This window comes from Sciurus carolinensis, chromosome 1 (genome assembly GCF_902686445.1).
Source record: "Sciurus carolinensis chromosome 1, mSciCar1.2, whole genome shotgun sequence".
Lineage (NCBI taxonomy): Eukaryota > Metazoa > Chordata > Mammalia > Rodentia > Sciuridae > Sciurus > Sciurus carolinensis.
This window is the reverse complement of record NC_062213.1, coordinates 186,204,281-186,217,026: the sequence shown is the minus strand read 5'-3', so window position 1 is coordinate 186,217,026 and position 12,746 is coordinate 186,204,281. Positions and strand designations below refer to the sequence as shown.

Sequence of the window (12,746 nt, the reverse complement as noted above, 5' to 3'; positions counted from 1 at the left end):
TACTATAGATAATAAATTTATATTTTCTCCTAGGACTGATTTTAGTTTGTCCCACAGGTTTTGATATGTTATGCTTTTATTTTCATGTTTCAAAAATTTTTGAAATTTCTCTTTTAATTTCTTCCATGATCCATCAATTAGTTTTCAGGAACATTTGTTCAGTTTCCATGTATTTGTATATTTTCCTTTTTTTGTTGTTTTTTGTTCTTGATTTCTAGGTTTTATTTTGTTGCAGTTCTGAGGATTGAACGCGGGCTGCATACATGCCAGACAAGCACTCTTACCACTGAGCTGTACCCCCAGCCTGAAATCGTTTCTTTTCTTTGGTGTTAGAGATTGACCCCACAGGTGCTTGATCACTGAGCCACATCCCCAGCCCTTTTTAAATTTTTATTTATTTATTTATTTATTTGGTACTGGGGATTGAACCCAGGCGCACTTAACCCCTGAACCACATTCCCAGACCTTTTTTATATTTTTATGTAGACAGGGTCTCCATGGCTTTGAACTGGAGATCCTCCTTCCTCAGCCTCCTGAGCTGTTGGGATTATAGGCATGTGCCACTGTGCCTGGCTTTTAATATTTTATTTTGAGACAGGGTCTCACTAAGTTGCTTAGGGCCTTAGCCTCTTGAGTCACTGCTCAAAATACATGGATGTATGTGTCTTTCAAGACTTGGCAAATTTTTAGCTATTATTTCACTTAATAGGTTTGCAGTGCATTTTCACAACCCCTGTGGTACAAGTATTTGCTTTAAATGCACGCATTAATGATGTTCCATAAGTCTTGTAAGTTTTCTTCATTCTTTTTATTTTAATTTAATTTTATTTTGTCTGGCAGAGTTATTTCAAAACACCTGTCTTCAGGCTCAGAAATTCTTTCTTCTGCTTGGTCTCATCGGTTGTTAAAGCCCTCAGTTATATTTCTTATTTTCATTGATTATGTTCTTCAGCTGTGATTTACTATTTGTTGAATTTCTCATTCAGATTATGGTTTCCTTATTTCATTGAATTATCTATATTCTCTTGTTCTCTAAATCTCACTGTCCTTAGGATCATTATTTTTAATTCCTTTTCACATATTTGCAGATTTATTGAGTACCCTTTAGAGGGAAGGAGTTTTCCGTTAACGTGGGATATAGGTTTTTAGTTGGGTAGGTACTTTGTAGAGCACAGAAATGCAGCTTCCATGTAATTTCTTTCTTTTCTTTTTTTCTTTTCTTTCCTTTTTTTTTTTTTTTTTTTAGTTTTTTCCACACATGTATATAGGGTGGTAATGTCTGTCTCATTCTACCGTCCTTCCCATTCGCACCCCTCCATGTGATTTCTTAACTAATCAACAAACATCAGCAGTGTCTGGACATGCCACAGTGGTCTATACTGCAGGTGAGTGTTTGCAGTGGTACAAGTTTGCAATTGACATGGACTTTCAAAAGTACTTAACCGTAGGGCCATGTAAGGCGAGTGGCCATGACAGACACAATGCCAAGGGCAAGTGGTACAAAGAGGCCTGTTCTCCAGCCCCTTGGGGAGAGCATAGATGGTGCTGGCGCTTCTGCAGGTGGTTGTTGCAATCTCAGCACTGTAGGCCTCAAAGGGTCTGCCTTCAGTCATTGCAAGATGAGCACTTCTATCACTAGGGCTTCTGGCAGAGAACCAAGAGTCCCATGCTGTAGAGGCATATCCTTTCTTCAGGGAAAACACTAGGGGCCACCCACTGACCACTAAGGCAGGGTAGACTCTAGAAATGGTTCCATTCTTGGACTGGGGAGATAGCTCAGCTGGTAGAGTGCTTGCCTTGCAAGCACAAGGCCCTGAGTTCGATCCCCAGTACCGCAAAAAAAAAAAAGAAAGAAAGAAAGAAAGAAACGGTTCCATTCTCAAGCTGGTACAGTGCTGCAGCAGCTTGGGCTTGAAGAACAGGGGACAATATGAGTTCTTTCTCTGGAGTACGATAGTCAGTCTGACCCCAGGCAACTCCCAAACTAGGTTTAACAACCCTGTGAGTACTATGGAGTTCTGTGGTTAGGACTGCCTGTCTGAAGTGATGATGGTGGGGGTCGGGGTGGGAGTTGTGGTAGTAACTTGGATTTTCCTGCTTAATCTCGTTCCCCCTGCTGAAATGTGGTTCTCCTCCCTGACCCCATTTGAGGAACTGGGGTTGTTTCTCTGCTACCATCTCTAGCCTCCCTGCTGTTGGGGGTTCTCTTTACTTCCTCACCGAGTTCCATTGTTCCTCAGTCATTCCTTTGTTGCCCTGCATCATCTCTGTGGTGGTGGCATTGTTAAAATATTTTTGTTGAATTTTAGTGGAGAATTTATAGATGTTTATTTTACTAAACCATACTTTCAGTGTTTAAATAGTTCATATAAAAGAGAGCAGAAAAATTGTTTTGTTCTTCATGAGAACTGAGAAATGGGGCAGTTGCTGGGGGTGGAGGATGAATAAAAAGCAGCACTCAGAAGTGTCTGGCTGATGGTCAGTTTGAAGCATTGGAGATGGTGAGATTCCTGGAACTATTTCTGCAGTGCTGTTTTTAGCTAGCAAAATTTTAAATCAACAATGCCAAAAATTTGCCATCAACCTTGTATTTATTTGCAATAATTATCTACTCAGTAGATGAGCAAGAAGATAGACAAAATTTAACCATTCTGTTTTGTTTTGTTATGATATCTTTGATAAGAAACTAAGCCAAACAAGTTTTAGAAGAACATCTTCAAAATGTTTGGGACATCTTTGAAATCCTTTAATATCTCCTGTGTATTGTGTGTTATCTTCCCACCCTTCAAATTCTCAGCATTGTGGCTGACTTTATACTTTGGGAGAATTTTTATTTAATTAAGTTCAATATAGGTGTTGGTCTGCAGTTGTACTTCCATTTGTGGCTGGTTGGATTTGTGTTCTAGAGAGAAAACTCAGTGTAAAACAAAAATTTGTACTATAAAGATGAGTTCCTAAAAATCAGGTGTGATGATTAAAATGTGGCATATTTTGTTTTATTTTATTTTATTGCAGTACTTGAGATTTAACCCAGGGCCTGACACATGCTGGACAAGCAGTCTACCACTAATCTACATCCCCAACCTTAAATGGGATGCTCTTAAGCAAGGGAAAATAAATGTAGAGTCCTCTTTGAGGGTTCCCCCCACCACCCTCCGGTACTGGGTATTGAATTTAAGGGCACCCTACCACTGAACTACACTCTCAGCCCTTTTAATTTTTTAAATATTTATTTTCTTCATCATCATCATTATTATTATTTGGTACCTGGAATTGAACCCAGGGTTATTTAACCATTGAACCACATCTCCAGTTCTTTTATTTTTTATTTTGAGACAGGGTCTCCCTAAGCGAGAGTGACTGAGGCTGGTCTTGAACTTAAAATCCTGTGCCTCAGCCTCCCAAGTGTAGGGATTATAGGCATGCACCATAGTGCCCAAAGATGTGAGTGATATTGTTCAAGTTATAGCACCTCTGAACCTGGCTTCTTAACTGTATGCCACTAATTGACTTTCACATTGATTAATAGGAGTTAGATATCGTGTGAAAACATTTTTAATAATTGTTCTCAAACCAGGGACTTAAAATAGCTGCTTTCATTGTTGTCTTATCTAGTTTTGTTTGGCACAGCATTGTAAAAATTTAGTATGAGTGCTGTCCCTACCACTACCTGACATACAATTCTTAAAATGTCCTGTTAAAAATCATTGACTTCTTTACTCTTTAAGGGCATTTAACTTTGTTGTTAACTGAAATTCTGGGATGTGAATTTGTTTTTATTTTATTTTTGTCCCCTTAATCAGTGTTAGAGCAAACCCCACCCCAGAATTCTGATGAATTTGGTGTTGCTGTTAGTTTCCTTTTTACAAAATGAACAGAACCCAGTTTGGCATCAAACAAGTCAGGGCCGACTGTAATTAACTTCCTAACTTGTCACTTAACCTCTGAATCTCATTTTTATTATCTGTAGATTAGGAATCATGCCCACTTCTAAGGATTGTGTTGAAGATTAGAGATTAATTACATCTACAAAAAAACTTGGCACATTATACAAACTTACTTGCTGAGGCTGTGGGCTCTAACACCAGTGTATTCTTCTTAACCAACCCTTCGTCTCTCTCCTCTCCCCCTTTTCTCCTCCTCCCCTTCCTTCCTTCCTTCCTTCCTTTCTTTCTTCCTTTCTTTCTTCCTTTCTTCCTTTCTTTCCTTCCTTTCCTTTCTTTCGTACTGGGAATCAAACCCAGGGTCACCGCCATACTAGGCAGGTGCTCCACTAGTGAGCTACATCTCAGCCTTTTAAAAATTTATTTACTTATTTATTTATTTTTGGCACCTGGGATTAATCCCAGGGGTACTTTACCACTGAGCCACATTATCATCCCTTTTTATTTTGACAGGGTCTTGTTAAATTGATTAGAGCCTTGCTAAACTGCAGAGGCTGTACTTGGACTTGGGATCCTCCTGCCTCAGCCTCCCCAGCTGCTGGGATTATAGACTTGTGCTACCACACCTGACCCCAGCCCTTTTTATTTTGAGACAAGGTCTTACAGTGATGCCCAGGGTGACCTGGAACTCCTGCCTCAGCCTCATAAGTAGTTTGACTTGTTAGGCGTGTTTCGCCATTCCTAACCTAACCCTCCCTCCTTTTCTTTTTTTCTTTTTCAATGTGAAGCAGGAAAGAATTATTTGGCTCATGGTTTCAGAGGTTTCAGTCCATGGTTGTCTGGTCCCGTTGTTTCTGGCTTGTGGTAAGGCAGAACATCAATGGTGGAAGGGTGTGGCAGAAGAAAGCTGCTTACTTCCTGGGGGCCAGGAAATAGAGAGCTAACCTTTTCTTTTCAATTTACGAGTAAGTAGCTATGGTGCTTTAACCCAAGAACCTTCTATTAATGCTTAGTTGTTTAAGGTTCCTACTGAAGAGTCAATGGAGAGGCCGGTGGAAGCAATCCAGTTCAGCCTGGGAGGAAGTAGCTTTCTTATATTCATGAAGAAAGAGGCCACATATTGAGAAATGACTATTTATTTATTTATTTATTTGTTTTGGGACTAGGAATTGCATCCAGAGGCAATAGCCGTGGCATTTTTGTTTTTGTTTTTTTGAAACAGGGTCTCACCAACACAATTTTTTTTTAACTCTTATTTCTTTTCCTCAGTGCCACTAAGTAACTTTTAATGCATTGTGATGAGTTATAAGCTTACTAACTGTACTATATGTCTATCAGTCAGTTTGCCTCATTTAAAGCCTGAACATCGCAGTGACAGGGCAACTGCAAAAACCTTTCATTAGAAGAACTTCCTTTGAAAACAGAGTGCCCAGTCAGTTTGGTATCAAGACAAAGGTCATAATTTGAAAAGGTTGATTGCTTCTTGGAGTTCCAGGATCCATCTCCTTTGAAGAGTGTCACATTTTTACCTAGAAAATATAGGCTAGGGGCTGGAACCAAAGCTCAGTGGCAGAACTCTTGCCTAGCATGTGTGAGGCACTGAGTTTGATCCTTAGCACTGTGTAAAAATAAACATATAAAATAAAGGCACACTGTCCATCTACAATTACCAAAATAAATAAATAAATAAAAATAAAATATAGTCCAGTTCCCTAATTTCTTACATGGAGAGCTTTTGGGTTCTTTTAGATAGGTTCCTTCAAGTGATCACTTGTTAATCTTGATATACCTTTTTTTTTTTTTTTTTTTTCTTTTTTTGTGTGGTGCTGGGGATCGAACCCAGGGCCTTATGCTTGCAAGGCAAGCACTCTACCAACTGAGCTATCTCCCCAGCCCTATCTTGGTATACTTTTTGAAGCATAGACTGAACATAGACTTTAGTTTGGAAAATCTGAAAGCAAACAGTTGTCTAGAATACTTTAAACCTGTATTTGTGAGCTCGAAGGTATAATGATAACATCGCATACATGAGACAGCTGGTTATAGGTTGTAGTTTTTCTGACAAAATATGCATTATTTAAAACTTTTGGGCAGGGCACAGTGTTGTACATCTACAATCCCAGCTGCTCAGGAGGCTGAGGCAAGGGTATCACAAATTGAAGGCCAACTTGAGCAGTTTAAAAAGACCCTATCTTAAAATAAAAATAAAAAAAAAAGACTGGTGCACGCCTCTAACCCCACAGTTTGGGAGGCTGAGGCAGGAGGATTACAAGTTCCAAGCCAGTCTAGACAGTTTAGCAAGGCCCTAAGCAACTTCGTATACTACAGTGATATGGCCACATCAGTGTTAATAGCAGCTTAGTTCCCAATAGCCAAGCTATGGAACCAACCTAGGTGCTCTTCAACAGATGAATTGATAAAGAATATGTGGTATATATACACAGTGGTGGAATATTAGAAAGAATAAAGAAGAATGAAATTATGACATTTGCTACTAAATGGATGGAACTGGAGACTATCATGCTAGGTGAAATAAGCCAGTCCCAAAAAACCAAAGGTCAAATGTTCTTTCTTATATGTGGATGCTAACACACAGTAAGGTATTTGGATTAGACAAAGGGGAATTAAGGGAAAGGGAGAGCAGAGGGATTAGGAAAGACAGTATAATGAATTGGACATAACTTTTCTATGTTTGTATATGAATACATGACCAACGAAACTCCACATCATGTACAATCACAAGAATGGGATCCTAATTAGAATAAGTTACACTCTGTGTATGTATAATATGTCAAAATATACTCTACTGTTATATAACTCTAAAAAGAACAAATTAAAAAAAAAAAAAAAAAAAAAAACAGATAAAAAGGCCTGTGGATGTGGATTGTGGATTGGTGGTTAGGTACCCTTGGGTTCAATCCCTGGTACCAAAGGAAAAGAAAACCACTGAGAATATAGCTCCGTGAGGGAGTTCCTGGGTTTGATCCCCAATACCACTAAATAAATAAATAATACCTGTGATTAAATGGAACACTATAGTAGTCTTGCTACTCACTTGTATGTGACCTGAGGCTATCTTTTTTTTTTTTAATATATTTTTTTAGTTGTAGGTGGACATAATACCTTTATTTTTATTTATTCATTTATTTTTATGTGGTGCTAGGGATCAAACCCAGTGCCTCACATATGCTAGGCAGGTGTGCTACTACTGAGCCACAACCCAAGTCCCATGAACCTCAGTTTTTTAATCTATCAATTTTAATCTAACAATTGCTAGCAAACCATCACAGACTTAAACAACAGAAAAATGTTTTCTCACAGTTCTGGAGAGTAGAAATCCAAGTTCAAGGTGTCAGCAAGGTTGGCTTTTTTTTTTTTTGTACTGGGATTGAACCCATGGTGCATTTAATCATTGAGCTACATCCCCAGACCTTTTAGGTTTTTTTTGCGGTGCTGGGGATTGAACCCAGAGCTTTGTGCTTGGCAAGGCAAGCACTCTACCGACTGAGCTATCTCCCCAGCCCACCTTTTAGTTTTTATTTTGAGACAAGTCTCATTGATTTACTTAGGGTCTTACTAAGTTGCCAAGGCTGGGCTCAAACTTGGGATCCTCCTTACTCAGCCTTCCAAATCACTGGAATTATAGGCCTTTGCCACTGTACCTGACAGGGTTGGCTTCTTATGAGACCTTTCTGTGACTTCTTGATAGTTGTTTTCATTGTATTCACACTTTCTTATAAGGACATCAGTTATTGAATTAGCAAAACCTTACTTAACCTTAATTACTTCTGTAGGACTCTATTTCCAAATATAGTCACATTCTGAGATACTGGGTTTTAGGACTTGAGCATATGAATTTTGAGGAGTACATTTCAGCTGTTAAGAGGACCCATATCTGTTTTGCACTGTTGCTTCTCCCTTGGTTCTAAATCAAGAAAATGCGTGGCAACATTAGAAGTGTATTCCTTAAAAATAGAAGGTATAATTTTAGGGACCTATACAATTGTTCCAGATGTGGAATACATATAAAAATTTAAAGCCAAGCACAGCAGCATACACCTGTAAAAAAATGTACCACTATGATAACTTCGAAATAATTACTACATTCACAGAATTGAAAACTTGGGACTTAACCAGTTAAGAAAACCCAAAGGTTCTCTAAAACAGTCAGGTGATAGAAAAGGTTTTATTTTTATTGAGGATTTTCTTGATTCAGCCCCAGCAAGTAAGGGAATGCATGACAAAAAAAACCTCTAGGTCTTCTGTGTCTTTTGAGTGGTAACCTAGTCATCTTTTGGTTACTGATTGCATATGTGCTTCTGCAGGTAGATGTTCATCCTTCCAATTGAAGCTTCCCTGCCTGCTTCTCCAGTGAAGTCATAAGCAAATATTTGTGATAGTTTCTTATCACCATGGTGACTAAAGAAACAGAGTCTGCATCCCCTTCCAGCTTCACTGTCAACTCTGCTCAAAGGAGGGGATAGCCTCTGGGAGAGCCCAGGCTCAGTCATGAAAAACCATGTATCAGGTAATAGGCAACAGCATTCCAGTCTTCCCTTTAGGAGTCTTTCCTCTACTTATATTCAGGCACAGGGGTAACTAGGGACCCCACAGGAAGCCATTCGCAGTTCCTTAGAATTTTGTTTTTTTAAACACAGTACGATTACCTGGTTTTTGCCAAGTAGATGTGAAGATTGGCCCATTCTAAGACCCTACTGCTGCTGCAGGTTCCCTAAACTACTCTGTAGAATGACCAGGGGCACCTTCTCTGAAGTTTCATTTCCTCAGTAGCTATAGCTGTAGAATTCAGCTCTCTCTCCTCAACATCCAGGTTCACTTCTCTTTCAGTCAGGTTCCCCTTCCATTACCCAGTAATATACTTTATTCCATTCCTACTCCTGCTGAAGAACCAACTCAAATCTGTCTTTGGAAGATTTCTTTTAAATTCTATCATCACAATCACCCCTCCCCCTCCAGATAAAGGGAATAATAGAGTTAGTTGTCCCCGTCTGTGTGTCTCTAAAACTTATTTTTTTTAATTCCTTTTCCAATAGTGTTGGTCACTTTTTCAGTTTAGAAATTGAGAAAATGAGATACCTGTAAGGGAGAAGTAGGATGTTAAGGATTCAGGCCCTCTACCCACATCAGAATAGTCACCTTCACTTTTTTTTTTTCCCCTTGGTACTCAACCACTGAGTCATATCCCCAACCCTTTTTTATATTTTATTTAGAAATAGGGTTTTGCTAAAGCTGCTTAGGACCTTGCTAAGTTCCTAAGACTGACTTTTAACTTGCAGTCCTCCTGCCTCAGCCTCCTGATCTGCTGGGTCAACTTCACTTCTATCAGTTTTTTAAACATTGGAATTCTATGTCAGATTTAATTGGAAGAAGTACTCTGCCATTTTTTTTTGTTTGTTTGTTTTGTTTTTTTGCGGTGCTGGGGATCGAACCCAGGGCCTTGTGCTTGCAAGGCAAGCACTTTACCGACTGAGCTATCTCCCCAGCCCCTGCCATTTTTTAAAAAAACTATTTTTGTGATAAAATATGTTTAAGTATACAATTCAGTGGTGTTGATAATATTTGTTACATATCCGACAACACCGTTTCCAAGTTTTTATCACACCAAACAGAATCTGTACCCATTAAGCAATAACTTCCCATTCTTACCGCTCCCAGGACCTACTAACTGCTAATCTACTTTCTGTCTCCATGAGTTTGACTGTTAAGTGAAATCATATTCTACTTGCTTATTTCACTTGGCACACTATCTTCAAAGGTGCGTCTGTGTTGTAGACATGTTGGTAGACCTTATGGCTGAACAATATTACATAGTATGCATATAGCATATTCTGTGTGTCCATTCATGTGCTACTCCCACTTTTTGACTATTGTGAATAATGCTACAATGAATACTGTCTACAAGTATATATATCTGTTTTTAGTGCCTTTTTTCAGTCTTTTGAGTATATATCAAAGAGTAGAATTGCTGGATCTTATGGTAAATCTATGTTTAATTTTTTGAGGAACCAAGATATTGTTTTCCACAGTAGCAGAACCATTTTACATTCTTACCAGCAGTGTGCCATATTCCAGCTTATCCACATCTTTGTCAACACTTGTTTTTTATTTTATAATTCCATGCTAGTAGTTGTGAAATGATATCTTGTCGTTTTGAATTTGCATTTCCTTAACGACTAATAATGTTGAACATCTTTTTATGTGCATATTGGCCATTTGTGTATTTTCTTTGGAGAAATATTTTGAAATCTCCTTGCCTATTTTTAAATTAGATTGTCTTTTTGTTGAGTTTTAGGAGTTCTTTATATAATCTAGATTTTAAACTGTTGGATATATGCTCTTTCATTCTGTAAGATCTTTTCACTTTCTTGTTTGTGTTTTGTTTCTTGTGCTTGTGGGTGTCATACCTAATAATATATTGTCAAATCTAGGGTCATGAAAATCTACCTCCTATGGTTTATTCCTTGTTTTTAGCAGTATCAGGAGTGGAACTCAGGGCCTTGCACATGCTAGGCAAGCAGTCCACATCCCCAACCCTTGTTTTACTTAATTTTGAAATAGGATCTCACTCAGTTGCCAAGGGTAGCCTGGAACTTGTGATTTTCCTGCTTCAGTCTCCTGGGTAGCTGAGATTGTAGTTGTGTCACTGTGCCCAATTTATTGAGTTGATATTTTAATATGGTATGAGCTGAATCTAACTTCATTCTTTTGTTGAAAAGACAGTTCTTTCCCCATTGAATGAACTTGGCACCCTTACTGAAAATCATTTGGCAGGCCATAGATGTGGGGAGGGAAGTTGTTGGGTTTTTTTGTTTTGTTGTTGTTGTTTCTAAGTTTTTATTTTGAGGTAGGGTCTCACTAGGTTACCCAGGCTGTCCTTGAACTTTCTATCCTCCTGCCTCAGCCAAGTTACTGGAATTCCAGGCATGTACTACTACTGCTGAAAACTCAGTCCTTGTCCCCAATGCCAATCTAGTAACAAGGACATGTTTTGAGAAAAAAAGGAAAAAGACAGTTTATTGCTATGCTAGCAAAGGAGAGACACAGGGGACTCCTGTCCCAAAGGCTGTGTGATTCTGCCCATTAGCAGGAACAGGAAGCTTTTAAGGAGGTGATTCAGAGAAAATGGGATTAGGGAGGAGTGAACAGGAAGGAGAAGGTTAGGGCAAAGAAGATCAGGGAGAAGGTCAGGGAAAGGGGTGGAAAAAGAAAAAAAAAAAAAATATGTTAAGTTTCAAAGAGACAAGGGATATAGTCAAAGCATCAAGTGAACCCCTGTTATATTACCACACCCAGCTGTGTGGGTTTTGTCTGAACTCACAGTTGTTTCATTGGTCTATATGTGTATCCTTATGTCATTACCACACTGTTTTATTTACTGTGACTTAATACAGTTTGAGCATCCCCACTCCAAAAATACAGAATCCAAAACTTTTTGCACTCTGACATGATACCACAATTGGAAAATTTTATACCTGACCTTTTAAAGAGGTGATTCAAAAGCTATATTCCATGTGTTCTCTGTCTGGAGTTGTAATTCACTTGTTAATATGGGAGATGGTCATTTCTGAGATCTTCTGGTACCATCCCCAATGTCTGGATTGCTTATTTCCTATGGCGAGTATGTACTCAGGGACAGATAAATCTGCCTAGGATGGGGAATAAAGGAGCAGGGAGAGAGGAAGAGAAAGAAACATGTTCATTTTAAAAATAAGTTGCAGTGACATACAGCAAGGGCTATATTGAAAGCATAAAAGTGGGCCACTGTTACAGTGGTATATGCCAGTAGTCCCGGCAATTTTGGGAGGCTGAGTCAGGAGGACTGTATGTTTGAGGCGAGCCTAGGCTATTAAGTGACACCTTGTCCCAGAATACAAATAAAATGTACTAGGGATGTAGTTCAGTGATAGAGCATCCCTGGGTTCAATCACCATTGCCACACACAAACACACAAGATGTAGAGGCACTAAAAATATTGTATGAAAGTACCTTCAGGCTATGTGTATAAGGTATGATAATTGTGAAACAAATGAATTTTGTGTTTATACTTGGGTGCCATTTTTTTCCAAAAATCTGAAAGAATTCCTAAATCCAGAACACTTTCTGATCCCAAACATTTTGGATAAGGGATACTCAACCTATAATAGCTTATGAAATCAGGAAATGTGTGTCCTATTTTAAAATTCTCTTGTTTAATTTCCACATATTTATGAATTTTCCAATTCTTCCATTATTGATTCCCAGCTTCATTCCATACAGTCAGAGAAGATACTTTGTATGATTGTAATCTTCAATCTTTTTTTTAATGGGAAATGAACCCAAGGGTGTTTTACCACTAAGCAACAACCTCAGCCTTTTTTTTTTTTTTTTTTTTTCTTTTCTTTTCTTTTTCTTTTTCTTTTTCTTTTTCTTTTTTTGGAGACAGGATCTTGTTAAGTTGCTAAAGCTGGCCCCAAGCCTGCAACCCTCATCCTCAACCTCCTGAGTTGTGGGGGATTATAGGCTTGCACCACCATGCCTGACTGAGTTCTCTTTTTAAATATATTGAGACTTTTTTGTGTGGCTTAATGTGGTCTGTCATGAAGACTGTTTCATGTGCACTTGAGAAGAATATGCACCCTTCTATTTTGGGGTAGAATGTTTTATGTATATCTGTTAAGTCTAGTTGGTTTATAACGTTCAAATCCTCTGTTTCCTTATTGCTCTTCTACTTAGAAGTTCATTATTGGAAGTAGTATATTAAAATCTCTTTTTTTAGAATTGAACCCAGAGGTACCTTACCACTGAGCTACATCCCTCAGCTCTTTTTTATTTTTTGAGTCAGGGTCGCATAAGTTGCCAAGG

General features: G+C 38.5%; 1 protein-coding gene across 4 annotated transcripts in view; it reads left to right on the top strand.

Moving 5' to 3' along the window:
- Kpna6 (karyopherin subunit alpha 6) overlaps window positions 1-12,746 on the top strand; it is a 57,354-nt gene that overhangs the window by 14,204 nt on the left and 30,404 nt on the right. The window contains exon 1 of one of the 4 annotated variants that reach the window (XM_047562984.1): window positions 8,379-8,412. The exons of the other annotated variants lie outside the window; for them this stretch is intronic. Within the exon in view, the coding sequence (XP_047418940.1) occupies window positions 8,394-8,412 (19 nt within the window). The 5' untranslated portion in view covers window positions 8,379-8,393. Of the gene's footprint in view, window positions 1-8,378; window positions 8,413-12,746 lie in introns of those variants that run through there. 4 annotated transcript variants of the gene reach the window in all.